The 20,185-nt window shown below is 34.3% G+C and overlaps 1 protein-coding gene across 4 annotated transcripts in view; it reads left to right on the top strand.

The window, feature by feature from the left end:
* LOC123557350 (tropomyosin-like) overlaps nt 1-20,185 on the top strand; it is a 59,923-nt gene extending 39,738 nt beyond the window's left edge. The window contains exons 1-6 of one of the 4 annotated variants that reach the window (XM_053543725.1): nt 1,126-1,359; nt 1,850-2,004; nt 3,620-4,077; nt 6,182-6,268; nt 6,576-6,641; nt 10,511-10,695. In XM_053543725.1, coding sequence (XP_053399700.1) covers nt 1,888-2,004; nt 3,620-4,077; nt 6,182-6,268; nt 6,576-6,641; nt 10,511-10,598 — 816 coding nt within the window. In that variant the 5' untranslated portion in view covers nt 1,126-1,359; nt 1,850-1,887 and the 3' untranslated portion in view covers nt 10,599-10,695. Of the gene's footprint in view, nt 1-1,125; nt 1,360-1,849; nt 2,005-3,619; nt 4,078-6,181; nt 6,269-6,575; nt 6,642-8,659; nt 10,218-10,510; nt 10,696-19,941 lie in introns of those variants that run through there. The other 3 variants (XM_053543726.1, XM_053543723.1, XM_053543724.1) reach the window with 3 other exon arrangements.

Here is a 20,185-nt window from a genome sequence, read left to right as displayed (position 1 = left end):
GATGTGAATGCTGACCCAGCAAATTGGTACAGAATAATGTTCATGTGTAGCAGAGAATGAGCTTTGTTCCATTACAGGATACATAAATATCGAAACTGACAAGTGTACATAACTTTGAGATAGTTTAAAGCACACATAAATAGCTACAACACTGGAATATGATGATATTCGTATATTTTAATGGTATATCATTTACCAAACAAGTATATTCAACATGAAAAATAATCTGTTAAAATAAAGTGGGTGGGGTAAGATATATTTGGAATATTTCACATTATTTATTGTTTAAACCTGTTTTACTAGTCAGAACTACTTACTAGATAAATCTAATACAGATATAATTTGGTGTATCAACGTTTTGTTTTTAAGCATTACAAATGGCTTTTACTAGAGCTTATAAAGCTCTAGTCAGGCCACAGCTGGACTATGCTAGCTGCATCTGGAGCCCATATACCCAACATAACATTCACCAGATCGAAATGATTCAGCGGAGGCCAGCGCGATGGGTTAATCATGACTACTCCCCTTACAGCAGTGTCACAAACATGCTAAATCAGCTGGGATGTTGTACTCCTTGAAAATAGGAGATCTGATTCACGCCTCCTTATGTTCTATAAAATAGCGAATGGTTTGGTTGCTGTACCACTTCCTCCTTATGTCAGCCCCCTATCCCGTCTAACAAGACATATGCATCCCCACTCCTGTACCCAGATCCTCATTCCCTGTAATTACTATAAGTACTCTTTTCTTCCAGCCACCATAGTGCTTTGGAATTCCCTTCCAGCACAACTTGTGCAAGCCCCCACCCTGAACCAATTTAAGCAGGGTGTGACCAAACTTGCACACAATGCTTAACATGATAGACCTGTTTTTAAACTGGTTTTATCTGTAAGTCCTTCTTGTTTTTTAACACTTTCAACTGTATTTCATGCTTGCAAATACACATCGTGTATTACTTTTATTATCCTGTCCATCCTACTTTTAAACTTCTTGTACAGGCGCGCAGCTGCACGTAACATCGAAAAGAGGCGTATAGATAGATAGAGAGAGAGAGAGAGAGAGAGAGATTAGATAGATAGATAGATAGATAGATAGATAGATAGATAGATAGATAGATTAGGTAGATATATAGATAGATTAGATAGATTAGATAGATACTAATTAAAGGGAAGTAACTATGCATAATCATTACATTAGGATTTAAAATTACATTTCCGATAACGATTTACGCACTTGATAATAAGTTGAATATATATTTATACAATTTGGGGGTATTTGATGTGTGTATAACCGTATACATAAAGAGATAAAAAGATGTGTGTAATCAATACGGGAGTTAAATTCAATTAACAAGGACGTGTAAGTTTTCTTCTTTCTACTCAGTTATACGTTTCGTACATTTCAGTGAAATTTTTGTGAATATAAAGGTTTCATGTCTAAGTATTTTTGCAGGGAATATATATACATTTGTTAAAATAGTTAAACCGAGTGCATTTCTACACATGTTAATGCATATAAAACTTGCAATGGCACTATTTTTCTAATGGTTTTTGGCATAACACTTATTTAGTAAATGTCCCTCCAGGGCTTCCGTAGTAATGTGTACAAAATTGTAAAAACAGAAAAAACGTCAAAAATTAAAAAAAGACAGTGAAAGAACTCCCACTACTCCACAATATTCAGTTAATATTCTCAATACAAAACTTCTGTATAACATGGTGAATCAATTTCTACAATGCAAGGAAACAAATCGGTTCAGGCATGCATGACTGACTTTTAAAATACTCTCTGTCTGAATAATACGTCTTTAAATGTCTTTCAGCTTTAGGATTTTATATTTATTTCATAGGTAAACCTATTTCCACATATCATACATTCTTCGAAACAATGAGTGACCTTCATTCCGACAAAGCAATAGAACGTTTGCGACAAAAGGTGAAAGCAGCGGATGACACTCTTCATGACGTTCTGGCTATGGTAGAAACTGTTAGTGCCCAGCAGAAGGTAATCCCGCACATTTTGCTAAGTATTCGTCAGTAATGAACTTATTGTTTCTCAAATAATCAAGGCCTCAACATGGTTTATCTTCTACTTTTCTACGGTTTAAAGTTCAGATATTAAGGAGTTAAACCACGTGGGCGTTAGCATCAGTCTATTAATGAAACTGAAAACCTTCACTGGTTGTCGATATTGATGGGAATATTCGGTACTGTTTTGGCGGCTATGGTATTATCCAGTTCGTGGGTTACTGTTTACGTGGTAACTCGTTACTGCCAAAACAGTTACCTTTGAGCAGTATATTACCGCCAAAAAGTCACCAACGACCCGTATATTCTCTATAAATTTTTTTACTGCCTGTAGGTGCAGCTCGATGGTAGCTGTCTAGGAGGTAACGAGGCTTTGTCGAGTTAACTGAAAACTAGATATTCCCACCTGTACCTACAATCAGTGAAAGAATCTTCTTCTTGCATATCATATTCATCAAGAAATAGTTACAATTAAGTCAAACGAATAACTTTTGTCTTATAGCAGCGTAGGAAGTCAACGTCCGTAGAAACGACAGACGTCGTGATGTTTAGTTCCGGTTTTATTTTATCATTTGCAGCTTAACGTTTTGTAATTGAAATACCGTTTTTTGAATCGAGAAATATATAAGGATTAAATGAATCTATTTAGTTATTTAACTTCTGTTCTGTTTTATGTTACGAAATTAAATTACTTCATAAATGTTCTACATAGATGTAGTTCATTATAAGTCATTTACAGCACGAGAGTCAAATAAGAGAGCTTTCCTGCATCGGTGAAAACATCGGAAATCGCCGCCTAGCATGCAAGAATATAATAATCTGTCACTGGTTGTACATGCAGATGGAAATATCCAACTCGAGTGCAACTGTTTGACGGTAACAAGGCTTTGCTGAGTAATCGCAAAAAGAGTTACCCCAGAGCCGGATGTTCTCATTTGCATCTACTACCAGTAAAAGATTACTTTCTTGCATACGTATTTTACAAATTATAGAACAAATAAAGCAAACGAAATACTTTTGTTGTATATTACACCTTGGGGTGTAAGATGGAGTTTACAGCTCCGATGAAATCACCGCAAACCTTAGACAGAAATGCTAGAAATATTAACCTACAACCAGTGGTTATCTGCATCCACAATCCCTAGTAGATTATTTTCCTTACATAAAGTATGTTATATATTATTAAATAAATAAGGCAAAACGAAATAATTTTCTTTGAAGCTTTAATAAGGCGTATTTAAACGAAGAGAGTGAAATTAATAGAAATGTAAATGGCGTAATAACGTTTCAAACACGTACAACAACAACGGTCTGGTTTGGTTTCATAATATATATTGTCACTTCATGAATTTTCTGAAAATTACCTTGACTTTTCTGAATCTTGAGCTCCTGTCAAGGTATTCGATTTTTATCGATTATTCAATAAAATTAATTGATATAACCAATGCAATAATCTACTATATAAATGTTGCCGGCTTTGGTAAAATCACTGTAAACGCCATTTCGGTGTGCAAAAACAACATTCCTAAACTAACAATTTATGTTGGAAATTTAACTCTGACTACTGTAACAGTTCTTTCAAATATTTACAGGATATAAACAGCATGAACCTGAAACTTCAAGAATCAAACCAGAAGATATCCATGCTTGGGGCGCAGTTGGATACATCTGTTTCTGCAAGAAAAATGCAGAGCAAAGAAATCCAAATTCTACAAGACAAACTAGAGAGATCAAAAGAGGAATGCCAGAAGCTGACAGATTTAAACCGCGCAGAAAAGGCGAGAGAGTACGAAAAAAGTTTAAGAGAGGTAGAAGCGTCCAAAGACGAAACAATGAAATATATGAAATATAAGGATTTGAAAATCCAGCACCTCGAGAGTGGTGCGATACAGCATGAACAAAAGATAGAAATGCTTGAAAATGTTTTGGAAAATCAAAAGTCTAAATTGAACGAATTGCGAATGGAACTGGAGAATAGTCAAAGACATCTTAGTATCACCAATAGTTACCTTTCTCAGAATCAAAGAGAACAGGAAAAGCTGTTTGGAAGGTAAGACGTCTTCGTGTTTAAGAATAAAATACAGAGAGGTCTAGATTTAAATAGGTTAACTCCGAGTGATATAAAGAATATATATTTTTGAATGTATGCGTTTATGTACTCCTATATGTAAGTGTTTCACAAAACAACACACAATATAGTCAGCTTAACGATTTAATGATGATTACTATGAAAACAGAAATGTTTATGAAAAATGAATGTCTGAGAACCCAAACTGCCTCTTGAAATGATGACTTTATTAAGTATTCTAGCATAAAACTGCTGTTCTTGTCACTTTTTGGGGGTATTTTAACAAGAGAGAAAACGTGTGTTAACAGAGAGATTCTCGGGCTCGCGTGCTGTTATAACACCTTTTTATAAATGCGCGTTACATGGCAAAGCATAAACGTATTAAGGCCCCAAAACGGATAATTCAAATGGAAATGACGTCAACGTGAAAAAAAAACTCAGATATTCCCGCGCATTTCATGGAAATGTAATGACGTTGAGGGATAATATATTCATTTATTAGTTTTTTCGCGTTTTATGCTAGAATAGCGTTGGCGCATATTCATTTTGTGTTATAACATCTTCAGAATCCCTCGGGATACGTTGGTACCCTCGCCCTACGGGCTCGGGCACCAACCAATCCCTCGGAATTCTGCAGACGTTATAACACGAAAAAACATGCGTTATCCCTACACAAATAGCGACCTACTTTCTTGACAGCGGTGTGAGAAACATGCAAATATCAAACTGTCAGGATTTACAGACGTTTTAATCTTTTGCCTTAACTGAGACCCCAACATAGTTTTTAAAACTAAAATATTTATAAGCATCTGAAAAATTTGGAAATAAAATATCTTACTGAAATGTGTATCTATACAAACAAAACAAAACTTTTTGTTGAAATATGGTGCTAAACCCAACTACATTTATTTTCTAAGGTTTTTATGCGAGTGTATATCAAATATAAATATACACACCAAGTTTGATAAAAGAAACAAAAAAAAGCAAATTCGATGAATTGGTATCCCCCGCCGAATGGGTTTGTGGTGAGGTATTGCAAAGAAATATATCCGGCAAAAAGTTAAGGATGTTACTAAGAGGCAAATAATTTCATTATATTTGAACTTAAAAGAACAGAAGAAAGCACAATCAAGTAAGAAATCTGGCACGTTTGTGGTGACCAGGGGTTCGGTGTGTGTGTGGAGGTGGGAAGGGATGTTACAACTTCACATGTTGATAACTATTTCTGTAAGGTTTGAAAAAAAAATGAAAAAAGGAATAAAACAATTCGGGGAGGGTTGGGGTGATGGGGGCAATGACCGGGTGAAGGTACAAAACTTCATATGTTGATAATAAATATTGATGGAAAAGAAAAAAAGAAAAGAAAATGTTCGCGGGTCAGGGGTGGCGGTGGGTGCATTATCGGGATGGTGGGAGTGACTGGGTATAGGAGCTAGATTGGGGGAGGGTACAATTTTGCATGTTGATAAATATTCATGGAAGGTTTGTTTGGAAAAAAGAAGAGAAAAAAAAGAAAAAGTGTGGGGTGGGGAGGGGGTGTCACCAGGTCGGTAGGGTTTATCGGGTGTGGGTACACAACTTCACATGTTGATAATAAATGTTCATGGAAAAAAATGAAAGATGAAAAATAGAAACAGTCAAGGAAACACTACCCTGGATGTTGATAAACAAACCGTCGGACAGTCAGGAGAGATTATGTCAGCTCCAGAGAAGCAGGACAAAGATATACAGGGTAAAGTATTGCCATTTAATGGTTGATACATAACTGGTAGTGCCTCTTGGCGTCTTTCTAATGTTCTGCCTCAATGATTGTTAACATTTGGCAACATCACAGCTGGTATTAAACATTGAGAATAGTGCAGTAAGAATGCCATTGTATTCCTGTAATAACACACAGAAAAAAACCAAGAAGCTGATGGGCAAGATGGAGAAAATACCGCAAATGAATTAAGTTAAAGGAATCATTTGATATACAACATGGTATCATGTTGAAAATTGTAGTTATTTCAGTCATAGAGATGAGAGATGCCTGTGTCTTTATTCAAAGTAGGTCATTGGAGTTATCGAATTTCGTGATTAATTTCAGAGACGTAGAGAAGTTGGAAACTGTAAGCAGTACAAATGAACCGATAAGGCCTGCTAGAAAATTAGAAAAAGAAAACGTAATGTTAAAGTAAGTTTATACCTACTTAGAGATTTCATTATGCACTCAAGTAAACGTACAGAGATACATTTCACATTCGTACTAAACGTCTGTTTAGTGTTTACAGAACTCTGAATAAAGGTCTTTGGATTTTAAAGTTACATTCCACCACATAACTGGAATTCTTAAAAGTCTTAAACCTCAAAAGAATGCTACGCGTATAGGTATTGAATAGGATTATTTTATCTTTTTATTAAACAGCTGTATTTAATTTATATAAATACCATCTTGTTCGCATTATTCCCATGTCACTGTGTAGTATTTTTATTCACAAAAGGAAAGAAGTTCAAGAAAAAGAAGGGATGTTAGCAAAGCTAAAGAAAGACATGGAGGAGAAAATAAAGTACATATTTAAATCTACTTTATTTCATATCGAAGATATTTCAAAGTGCACATTCGTCTGAATGTGAAATTGTATTTCTTTATATGAAACACGTTATAATAATTATATCATTATCTTCTGAGTATTAGTTTTAAACCATTTTTAATTGGTTTTCTTTTTGTTTTTGTTTTTTGTTTTGTTTTTATGCAGTGGGTGAGGGTTAACGTCACATCAAAACTATCATAGGTCATATGGACGTCTTTCTAGCTTTTCATGGTGGAGGAAGACACCAGATCTCCTTCCGTGCACAATTTCAAGTACTTTCAAAGTGTAGGACCATTGACTTTTTTTTTTTCATTTTGTCACATGAATGCTTACTTATGGTACTCAATTTGTATCGCAATATGTATCGTATCGTTGCATTTGTATCCCGATATGTATTGTATCGTGAGACTAGCGTATCGTTACAACTTAGTAAACCACTAGATTGTTGCTTACATGCTAGTAAATTATCACTTTGTTGATACACGATACAGATGACTTTCAGTTGCTGGTAATTATTGTATGCGTTCTTTTAAAATGTTCCTCGCCTAAAATAAGTCTCTTTTACTTTTAAACGAGAAAGCTTAAAGGTTGTGAAAATGACACTGGGATTTAAAACAACCGATAGTTTTGTAAAAATGATAAGCTATATATACTTTCTGACAACTGATGTCACATTGAAAATAATATTTTACGAACAATTTGTAAGTTTGTTTTTTAACATTGATCCCCATTAATTGCCAAAATGAATATTACCTAAAAGGTTGAGCAATTTTACAGGCTATTAAGTAACATCATTATCAGTCTTTAGACATTCAGACCTATTTGTTAAAATAGCAGAATATAGTGAAAAATGAAAACTCTAAAATTTAAAATGTTTAGACCACTTCTGTCCCAGTATAAGACAAGTAAAATTTTGATGCAGAGCATCAAATCGCCGGAAAACTGAATTTACAATAAGGTAAAAAAAAATACGAAAATGATATACATATACTCCATATCGACAAAATTTATCACGTGATCCGAAACAGTTTCCCAGCCAGTGTGTTTATATACATACCACATGTACACATTGCAAAGATTAACTTGTATTATCTTGAATAAATAACACACAAAAATTCAATTAAGTTTCAGTTGTTTAAATGAAAGTACACATTTTTTTTTATTTACCCAGCAATACAGCTGCATTGTCCGTCAAGAACGTTTGATTCTTTTAGACAATGTACGTGGACTGGTAATTCATGTTTCCTCCGACTTCGACAACATTTTGCTTTTAGAAGGAATTTATTGTCTGTTTTACAAACAAACGCATCGTGTACATAACTTTCAATTTAAAAAATGTATCCTTTTTTCAAAGACCATGTTTTATTTCCTCATTCTTTTATGTAATAGCAATAATTTAGAATTCCATTTTATTTTTACTCCAATTCAAAGAACTACTAGAGGCCATTTCTGAAATTATCTGTAGAATGTTGTAAAGACTGGGATTAAATTAGGATTCTGTGTAGGTTGAGGGTCTAATTGTTTATTTATTAGCAAGTGATAAGAAATAGATTAACTGTGGTTAATCTGACATGGTTGTAAACCCATTGTAAAGGCATTCTCTCTACAGTGTAGTGAGAATGTTTACCTGTTTCAGATCACGTGATAGGGCTATTGATACGGAGTACAGGGATAAGTTCTATATACATGTTTCCTATTTTCCTAAAAAGCTATCTTTTGAAATAATAAAAATCTTATGCAATTTTCAGCTCCTAATTCCTTTATGTAAGCCTTTCATTAACTGCCTTATTTTTCTTTTATATTTAAAATATCATTTTTTCATTGTCACATTTTAATAACTTCTCCTACCAGCTGCACAATCCAAAAGCGTATCAAAACCGGCGACTAATAACAAACACGCCTTGTTAGGTATATAGATGCAACCTGCTGATGTTGCTTCCACTGTTAACTTCTATAAGAAATAAATGTTAATTGATTTTTGGCTTTTATTCCAGGGGTCTCCGCGGCCGTGTGGTTAGGATCGCTGACTTTGAATCAGTTGCCCCTTACCGATGTGGGTTCAACCCTTGCTCGGAGCGTTGAATTCTTCATGTGAGGAAGCCATCTAGCTGGCTTATTGAAGGTCGGAGATACTACTCCCAGGTGCCCGCCCGTGATGAAAGAATGTACGGGGGTGGCACCTGGGGTCTTCCTCCACCAAAAAAGCTGGAAAGTCGCCATACGACCTATAATTGTGCCGCTGTGACATTTAACCCTACAAAAACAAAACAAAAATTAATATTCACAAATATTCAGTATTGAAAGATGTCATACATGAATCTCAACTAATTTATTTACCAATTTATAGAAATAAACTTTTTCTACTGTATGTATGGAATTGAGAAAATCTGCTATATTATGTACAAGGCAATTCATTCATGCAAGCATCAAAGACGCCGCCAAGTCTTGTGTCTGAAGTACATTTATTGCAATATGAGAAATCACCTAATCATTACTTTATTAGTCTGACTGGCTACAAGTTATCAACATTAGCACATAAAACAATATATGTTATAAACTGTTTAAAACATGAAGAATAAACATGATAGAAAAGTTTTACCATGCAATACAAATCCTCTACCTGCAATGACATTAACATTGCGAGTAGGTGGTCCATTTACATTCAAAATTAAAGTAATTATTTCACTAACTAAGGTCATCTCCTGTGAAAAGTTCTTATATGCAGGAGCGTGTGTATGAAGTTTCACAGAAATGCAGTTTGTTGGGAAATGAGGAAATGTTGAAATTATTTCAAAGTTGTGGTTCACAGAAACCATTATTTTTATTATCATGTAATGTAATGAGTGTTTTCTATTTACTGATGAAGTTTTATGGACCTTAGTCACCTACATTATAGATTTCAGAATGCAGATTATACACAACAATTTACTGTTTCCCTTGACAAAAACAATCAAAAATTTTGTCCAAGAAAAGAATGTTATAACATAAATAATCTTTATATTGTCCCTATTCACAAAGTATGAATCTTTCTTATATACTTTTGAATTTCATAGAATTCATTTTTCTTTTCGGACGAACGATAAACTTGAAGTCCTCGTTGAATTGTAAGGTTACTAGGAGTATGTCAGTGTCTAGTTCAATCTAATATTACAAGAAATTTAGAAAGCATAATAACCCACTGCCAAAGTGTAGAAAATATTTCAATGGAAATGTTTTTGTTTTTTTTATTTGTTTTTTTTTTTGTCAGGAATGGACAAATACAAAAACTATCTATTAAATTAAAAAGAAAAAAGAAAAAAAGAAGCAAGTAACAAGATATAATAAAACCAGAGCAACTGACTAGTCATATAAGATCAATGAACATATAAATTCAACAAGGAATTCTATTTTAAAGTCACTGATGCTTTGATAAGTTATGGTCCCATGGCTTTTGATATTTCGATCTAACCACATTTAAAGAAGTATTAACTTGTCACTGACAAATTCAGCCAAGTGCTCTTTAGCCTATTGCACACCTTAGTTGACAGTGTATATCTGTAAACAATGAGTAGATCTATATGACACATAAGCAAAAAAAAAAAAAAAAAAAGAAAAAAGAAAAGAAAAATAGAAATAGGAATTTGCAAAAGTGTGCGCATTCTGAAATTACATCACTGTACCTATCAACAAAGAAAATAAGACAAAAAGGTTAAAAATAAGTTAACAGCGGCACTTCCTTCGTTCATTTCAACATATCTATGCTTATTGATTCCTTTATTTACTTTGTAAATACGTTTTTTTCCAAGGAATTTTTATGCAGGCAATTGTAATTTTCCATAATTTTTTTTTTAATATTCTCTTCGAAGTTGTAAAATACACGAACGCTCCCTTGTCCAGGCGATTCACGCTTTACAGTATGGTATATCTGCGGTGTGTTCTATTTATAGAAAATGAGATAGGTAAGTAGGTCATGCTAAGAATAGAAATAGAAAACTTAACTTACAGAGTAACCTCCCTTATCAATAAATCGGATCAACATTTTTCACGAAATTGTAAATAAAAAAAATATGTTCTGCTCTACAAATAAGGAGAGGAAAGTATGGTGGCTGATTTCTGCCATTTCGCGTTTTCGCCCCGCGACCCCGCCGAGCGAAAACACGAGAATTAACAAGTTAAAATGGCGGGGGCGCGGGGCGAAAACTCGCTATTTAGCGTGGGCGCGGAGCGAAAACTCGCCGTTTAGCGGGGTCGCGGGGCGAGATTTAGTAACTGGTATGTCGGGGGCGCGAGACGAAAACACGATAATTAGCGCTGCTTAAACGTCGAGATTTCGCACCGCGCCCCGACATCCAGTTACTAAGTCTCGCCCCGCGCCCCCGCTAATTATCGTGTTTTCGCTTGGCGTCCCCGCTAAATAGCGGGTTTTCGCCTGGCGCTCCAGCCATTTTATCTTGTTGATTTTCGTGTTTTCGCTCGGCGGGGTCGCGGGGCGAAAATTCGCTATTTATTAGGGGCGCGAAGCGAAAACACGATAATTAGCGGGGTCGAGGGGCGAGATTTAGGAACTGGAATGTCGGGGGCGCGGTGCGAAAACTCGGCGTTTAAGCAGCGCTAATTATCGTGTTTTCGCCACGCGCCCCCGACATACCAGTTACTAACTCTCGCCCCGCGACCCCGCTAATTATGGTGTTTTCGCTCCGCGCCCCCGCTAAATAGCGAGTTTTCGCCCCGCGCCCCCGCCATTTTAACTTGTAAATTCTCGTGTTTTCGCTCGGCGGGGTCGCGGGGCGAAAACGCGAAATGGCAGAAATCAGCCACCATAGGAAAGACAGATAGCATTGTTTTAAATCACATAATAAGTTGCATTACATACATTTTTTATGTTTTCTTTTTGACATTTTTTGTTTATTCACTAAAATGTATTGTGCAATATCGTTGATCCTTTTACAAACTATTCACTGTGTTCAGTTTATCACTCCGAAACTATTCATTACCATCTTTACAGGGTCCGAAATAAAAGTGTATCCCATATACTCGACACCGCCTTCAGGGCGGCGTCGAATAAAGATGAGAAAATCTGTACCGGTTAACATTTCACAGATTTTTTCTACGGATGCATCCATTTTCGATAAAACTACTTCTATTTACGTATTTCTTGCAATTTACAAACAAACGTATCAAATATGTAACACGTTAAATCATAAATATTGAAACCTTTCTAAAAAGGAACATACTAAACCTAACACTACATCATTAAATAGAAAAAACTTTGACAGGTGTTAGCTAAGAGTTCTGGATGATTTTTTTAAGCTGTAGTAAAGCGATGATAGTCTAAATTGGGATAATTCAATTTAGATAAATGGCCTTGATCAGCGTCAATATATTAGATACATGTATTTTCTTTAAATGTCACCTTATCAAATGTATGTAATTTTACTAAATATAAAAAGTATGTATATAGGGCTACATTTATAATTAAATGTCATGCAGTCAAATATTTTTAAAAATTCCTGTTGTTTTCATTGGTAGTACATTTATATTGTGTTTAAGGTAGTGGACCCGTAACAGTTCATGTTTAAAAAATTGCATTTACTTGATACAGTCTTAAAGTTAACATTTACTGTCACAAACGAGTTCACTTTCATGGGGGGTAGGTGGTCTACGAACGTGCACATCGCAAACTATATATCAAAATGTTTGTGACAGTCTTAAGTTTCCAAAACCAGTTGATGCCAGAATCCAAGTGGTGGGCAAAGTGCTCAAATTCAAGATGGTCGCCAATATGGCCGCCGAAAATTAAAAATCATACTAACCAAACTGACTTGACAATATATTTCAATTTTATAGGCATGGTCCTAATTCTGTACAAGTTTCTGTTGCAGAATAGATTAAAACATAGTATCTTTAAGTAAACTGAAATAGATTCTTACAAAATATGGAGGATATTGCATGCAGAATGATAAGAAACATTTACTGTTTTAGATACATTCCTTTAATAATTCTATCATTTGTAATTGCTTCATTATATTTTACAAATTTATTTTGTGCTTAATTATGTTCAGAAATTTCATAAACTATATTTTCAGTATTTTACATTACAGATTTTAAGTAATCTATTATCTGTTCATTCAATAAGCAAGGGCTAAGTAAACAGCTAAGTGGGTGGGGTAAATCTACGTACACTTACATAAGATTATAGTGTAATGCTTTAAAATTCATGTTAAGTAAAGGTGTAGTTTTTTTAAATGTCCAAACTGTTTCTTTTGGACAGAACAAACACGAGAAAAAGAATTATGACATGATTAAAATTTGGTATATACCGACATTAGTAAAACTAAGTTTAATAATGGGAGTGGTTAATCTGCAAATGATGAAAATATATTATTTTCACATTATGACAAGGTTTGATGTTTAAGAAAACATATGTTTCTTAACTCTTTCTATAAAGTAATTAAAACAGACTGAAATGTTAATTCGAAAATTAAAACCACATTTTATAGAAACTTTTTAGCAATCACTTACGATACTGATTTAATTACTCAGGTCATTTTCTTGTAAAAAGAGAATGTAAAAATGATTCAAATACAACATACGTAATTATGTCTTAATTTACTTGTGTTTGTGTGTGTGTTCGGGTTTAACGTCTTTTTTTAACAATTTTCAGTCATAAAAACGACGGTGTCTACTTGTAGCAATGAGCACAATGCCCAGCTTTATAGTGCTGCCTCACTGGAATATCACGCCGTAGACACGTGGCATTATACCCCACCCAGTCACATTATACTGACACCGGACTGACAAGTCCTAGCACTATCCTCTTAATGCTGGGCGCCAAGCGAGGAAGCTACTAGTACCATTTTTTACGTCTTTGGTCTGACGCGGCCGGGGATCGAACCCACGACCTCCCGCACTCGAAGCGGAAGCTCTACCACTAGGCTACCGAGGCGGTTTGTAAGCTTGTGAGATATTATAACATCAGTGAAATATGGAATACTGCTCTGCAATTACATCTTTTTAAAATATAAATAAATAAACTTTATAATGTTAATTCTAAACTACAAAACAACACACATTGAACAAATGTTGATTGATACAAACTGGCATAATATGATTTAAGTAAGCTAAGTCACTAGCATACAAGATGTTTGTTTTGTGTACATTTTTACACATTTCAATTTCATATCTCCTTTACATCGGAAAAACCAAAATTTTAATTTTATTTATTTGTTATTTTAGGAAACATGTTTCTATATACTGTTATAATTACCTTATACTACAAAAGTATGAGGTAATTATAACAGTACAAAATGTAGAAAATCCTTAGGTCGAAAAGGGCCTTTGAGAACATATGTAGGAAGCTATCTGGAAACTTTTTAATTGGTATCTTTGTATACGTTAAATACACACAATCATGCATAATATGTATTTGCAATTTAAAGTATACTTGTAAAACATAGGTTGTTTCTGTAGAAATAAAGTACATGTACTACTCTGCAGTAACTTATATCTATATTAACAAATTGCAACATGTCCAGAACACGGCAGCTCGCGTCATCACTAAGACGCCCCGTCACAGTCATATAACACCGATTCCGAAGGAGTTCAGTTCGTTGCCATTGAAATACAGGGTGCAATACAAGGTTCTGACCTACACTTTTAAGGCTTTACACAATCAGTCCCCTGATATGATAGAAGTGTATAAACTGTCAGAAACCTAAGATCACAAGACACGCTGTCACTGGTTATGCCAAGGACTAAAATCGCACCTTTTTATTCGCTGCTCCAAAGCTTTGGAACTCCAATCCAGTCATGATCAGGGAAGCTCACACGCTAGCTGCTTTCAAAAGCTTGCTTAACACCTACTTCTTTGTACAGCATTTCGTTAACTGACCGATACATTTTTTTTCTTTTCATAAATCAGCGTAGAACAGTGTTTTGTCCTTAGGTTATTTAAATACTTTTAAATCTGTATGTATGTTTGTCTTGTTTTATCTGTATGTTTTACATTCACGATTGAAAAATAAATTAGTAAAATGAGAACACTTCTTGTAAGTTCATTTTACAAAAATAACAACATATATTTGAACAAATGTTGACTGATACAATCTGACATAATATGTTTTAAGTCATCTGTATTACTGCCACACACCATGCAGGCTACAAATTTTAGCATATTTTTACACAATGTCTTATCTTTGTCTGTATCTTCTGCACTGCCAGCGCAATGCTACATCAGTCCTCATTTCCTATGATTGAAAAATGTATTTGATAAAATATGTGGAAATTTCATAAGACACTGCCTGAAAACATATAAATGGGGCGATGCTGAAAATCTTTCGATGGAGGATTTGTACAAAATGCATTCCAAGGACACACATAGGCGATATTGTATTAGTCATTTTAAGTTTACTTGTAAGACGTTGTTACTTCTGTTTAAGTAACAAACATTTCTGCATATTCAAATATATCAAAAGTGAGAAAAGTTAATTCTTTCAAAGAAGTAACATATACCTGAATGAATGTGAACTGTTACAATAAAGCATAATATCAGTTCAGTCATCAGTACGACTGTACGAATACCATGGTCTGTGCTCCTGTATTGCTATCGCAAAAGCTCTGGTGCAGCTACTGGCTTTGTCATCAATTTATGTTTTAAATATTTATTTTCCCCATTGTAATCATAACCGAAGTCTCTTGCTCATGGAAGTGCATTCCGCCATACCATTAACTGATAGCAACATCGTAGCAAGTGCTGGTAAAACTGTTCCTTGTTGTTGTAAGGTTTTGGGGCTTCTTCATGATTAGATTCCAAGTCATTTATGACATGGTTACTGTCAACGGCAACTTCGATTGCTTTATCACCTTGCCCACCAAGGTTTAATGAATACTCCATTGTTAGTGAGACGGCTCCTTGCGTTTTGCAGTATATACTCTATAATTGAACGAGCAAGGTTTTCTTTGTGTTGTCCATTAAGATGAGAAAACTTTTCCAATCTTTTAGAACTCGTTAGTGTCCTTGTACATGTACATTTTTAGATGTGTGTATGTCACCTTTTCATTCTGGTGCTTGCAATTGTATTTATCAAAAATGATAGTTACCTGCTTCATTCCAGGTACACATCTTGACTTTACCAATATATGTTCAAGGAATATCTTTGCCAGATCCTAGAATGTGGGTTACAAAGCCCCAAGCATTTAAAAAAAACCTGCCATACTGTCAATAAAATGCAATCGGCACTTTCAAGAGATGTAACATGGTTAACTTGTAGAGTTTCCAACTCTGCCATGAAATAGGACTTCGTTCTTTCTTTCCTGTTCAAGATGAGTATTGAAATCTGTATCAGATATTATATTTGTGGTCCAAATTTCTATGCGATTGCTTCAAAAAACAAATAAGTCTATGTAAAACAAGGGACCACCCGGGCGTGTCCTATATTGACCCCTGGGTCACAATTTGAATAATCATGGTAGAGAACGACCAGAGTATGCCAAATACCAAATATCTAAGCTCTGGGACTTATGTCTTCAAAAAAGATTATTTTTTAAAGGTTTTTCCCTATATAAGCCAAAGTAAAAACAGTTGACTCCGGAGTGCAGTCAATTTTCATGATTTGAAAAAAGAACTTGATAGTAGACAATACAAAACACCAAATGGCTTTATGGTTTTGGACAAGACGATTTTTTCTATATCAATTAAAAACAAGGGCCCCCTGGACGTTGCATATATTGACCCCAGGGTCATGATTTGAACAATCTTGGTAGAGAACCACAAGAGTGTGTCACATACTAATAAATATCTTTGCTCTAGTCCGTATGGTTTAAGACAATATTTTTAAAAGTATTCTCTATAGAAGTATTTTTATACAATGTGCTCCTAGGGCGGGGCCAGTTTTAAACCCCAAGTGTATAATTTGAAAAATCTTGGTAAAGGGCTACTACATGATGAAACATAACAAAGCCCTAAGCCATGTGATTTTGTACCAAAAGGTTTTCAAAGTTTCCCTTAAATAAGTCTATATTAACCATGTGTCACCCATGGCGGGGCCATATTTGACCCTAGGAGATAATTTGAATGATATTGTTAGAAGACCACTAGATGATGCTTCATACAAAATTCCAAAGCCCAAGGCCCTGTGGTTTTGTACATGAAGATTAACATAATTTTCTCTATATAAGTCTGTATGAACCATGTGACCCCCGGGGACATATTTGACCCTAGTGATATAATTGAACAATCTTCGTAGAGGCCCACTAGATGATACTAAATACCAAGTATAAAAGCCTTATACCATGTGGTTTTGGACAATACAATTTTCAAAGTTTTTCCTCCATGTAAGTCTATATAAACCATGTGACCCCAAGGGTGGAGCCATATTGGATCCTATGGATATAATTTGAACAATCTTGGTAGAGAACCACTAGATAATGTTACCTACCAAATATCAATGCCCTAGACCATGTGATTTTGTACCAAAAGATTTTCAAAGTTTTCCCTAAACATGTCTATCATGTAACACCCAGGGCGGGGCCATATTTGACCCCTGGAGATGATTTGAACAATATTGTTAGAAGACCACTAGATGATGCTTCATACAAAATATCAAAGCCCAAGGCCCTGTGGTTTTGTACACGAAGATTTACATAGTTTTCTGTAAATAAGTCTATATAAACCATGTGATCCCAATATTTAATCCTATGGATATAATTTGAACAATCTTGGTAGAAAACCACTAGATGACGCTACATATTAAATATCAAAGCCCAGGGCCCTTTGGTTTTGGACAAGAACATTTTTAAAGTTTTCCCCATATATGTCTTTATTAACCAATTGGCTCCAGGGCGGACCATATTTGACACTAAGGGGATAATTTGAACAATGCTTGATAGAAGATCACTAGATAATGCTACATACTAGGTATCAAAGCCCTAAGACCTGTGGTTTTGGACGAGAGGATTTTTAAAGTTTTTCCTTTCGGTTGCCTTGGCAACAAGACTTCTGTATTGAATTCAATTTGTTAAACAATAATAAAGAATACTATCCAAGAAACATCCCTACGAAGTTTCATCAAAATTGGCACGATGGTTTAGGAGGAGATGTTGTTTATAGGAAAGTGTAGACGGACAGACGCTGGCCAGAGAACGATCACAATAGCTCAACCTGAGCACTGTGTGCTCAGATGAGCTGATATGATAAAATGTTACTGTTAATAATTAACTATTCATTAGATATGTATATAAGTATTTACATTAACAACCTATATCTGGTTTGCATGTATACACCATTATGATGTTTCATTTATTTTATAAATGGCAAAAAATATTACTTTTTTTTCTGTTAATCACAATGCATTTGAATAATCAACTTATGTACGACTGGTATAACGTAAAGAAATCAACAAGCTGAAGCATATTCTTCAAAGTTGTTGCCTGTATGTAATATTAGTCAGTCGAAAAATAATGTTGCAGCCATCTTAGCGGCCATTTTTAAAAATAAAGTTGATAGTTTTACATATTTCGTGTTTTACATTGGGTTGATAATGATGATATATAGTAGGATGTATACATTACAAAAGATGATTATTAATTTGTTTCTTATTTCACCTATCATTAAATATATTTTATATTGACTTACCCCACCCACTAAAATATATATGTTATCAATAATTTAGATGTACCCTTTAACAAAATAATAATGCTATTACAATTTATTATCACTTGATCAACTCGGGAAAGCATAGTGTAAGGTACAAAACAGTAAATGGAAGCACAAAAACAAAGTATAGTGACCGTAAGTTCAAGAAAATAGTATTCATCACATTTTAGTCCAAATAAAATTGGTATAAAATATGTCAAAAATCTTTATTTCATATCGATTTATGCATATAAATTTGTAGATTTATAACTTAAAAAATGATATAATAACTCCAAATGAATTTAAAGCATTTAAATGCTTTTATTTTGCAATTTTATGTATTGCATGTCATTTTCATGTATCAGCGGCTATCTTGGCGGCCATCTTGAATTTGAAGACTTTGCCCAGTGACTAGAAACTGGCATCAGGTAGTTCTTAAAACTACAGATTCTGACGAACATTTTGATATGCAGAAGTTGATGTGCAAATTCATAGACCACCTACTACATGTACAAGTTTTAAGCTATTTATCTGGCCATATTTGCAGCATAAATTGTTTCGAACTGTGTTGTAATTCTTATACAACTTTTACCGTGTCGTTATTTTTTTTCAAAATATATTTTATGAAGCTCAAATAGAGACAAATTTCAAAGTGATAACCATTGTACAAAACGATCACAGAGAATCCAATGTACCAATAATTTTGATAAAAGAAACCTCAAAGTATTGGTTAACAATTAAAAACACAAAATAAAACTGTCGATATCATTTTTTGTGGGGAGCCTCAAGTAAAAGGATTTAATCGGACAGAAATTTAGCTCCAACACTGAAATATTATGGCCGAGTCCTGTGAGATTGTTTTAAATTTTGCTATCTACATTCAAAAATAACCATGAGGCAGAAGTAAAACCTACCTACATTTCTTCCACAAAATGTAAACTTAAGAGTAAAGGCCAACTTTTACCGCATGTATCTCAATATTTTCAAAGATGTCTAACCCTGCACCCTTCTGTATTAGAGATAAAATTCACTTAGCAAGAAATTACTTATCAAATGAAAAATTTCGGTTTTTGTACATTAAATCAATAATAAGTCTTGCAAAACAGTTTAACTTACTAGAAAAAAAATATGAAGAAAACAAAAGTTTGGTCCTAGTGGGGCTTGAACCTACGCCCTCCTGAAAAATTAGTCAAAGTAGGTCTATCGTAGACTCTGCAAAAACGAGGTACACTATTACGGGTCCATTACCTTAATTATATATGTATTTTAAACCTAAAACATGGTAATGTTTATACAAACAAACTTGTTTTTTTATGTTTATTTGCAGGAATTGTTCATATTTTCAAATATGAATAGGGTCTAATATACCTTGGAACTGACAATAATGCAAAAATATAATTTATCAATTGTCGATAACCATGGGTATTGCGTTAAACAAAAGCACGTATTTCAATATTTTAAAGTCGAAGTTACATTATTATTGCCAACTTCTACTTGATGTAAATGAATAAGCACTGTCGGCAACGTTACCTATTGAAAAAATAAGCGAGAGAATGCATATAAATGATATAAAAGTTTTTTATATGTCTTCATTACTGTCATTTATGGTGTGTCATCTGTCAAGTTATTGTATTAATTTATCACGAAATTATATTTATTTCAAAGCACAATTACAGAACTTGAAGAAGAAATAAAAGAAACTCAGGAGAGAGCTAACAAAAGTATGAAACACAAAAGGTAAAATGAAAATCTTTATTTTCTTCTCCTAGTTCGTGCTGTTAAATCTCGGATTCTGTTAACATTTGTGAGTTTTTATTGATGTTTTTAAGTGTTTACATGTACCGCCGACGTATTTACATTGTTTAGAGAGTGTACATTGAAATCTGTCGTTCGTTCTTGCTGTGTCCCT

Source organism: Mercenaria mercenaria, chromosome 5 (genome assembly GCF_021730395.1).
Source record: "Mercenaria mercenaria strain notata chromosome 5, MADL_Memer_1, whole genome shotgun sequence".
Lineage (NCBI taxonomy): Eukaryota > Metazoa > Mollusca > Bivalvia > Venerida > Veneridae > Mercenaria > Mercenaria mercenaria.
This window is presented reverse-complemented; position numbering and strand designations above follow the sequence as displayed.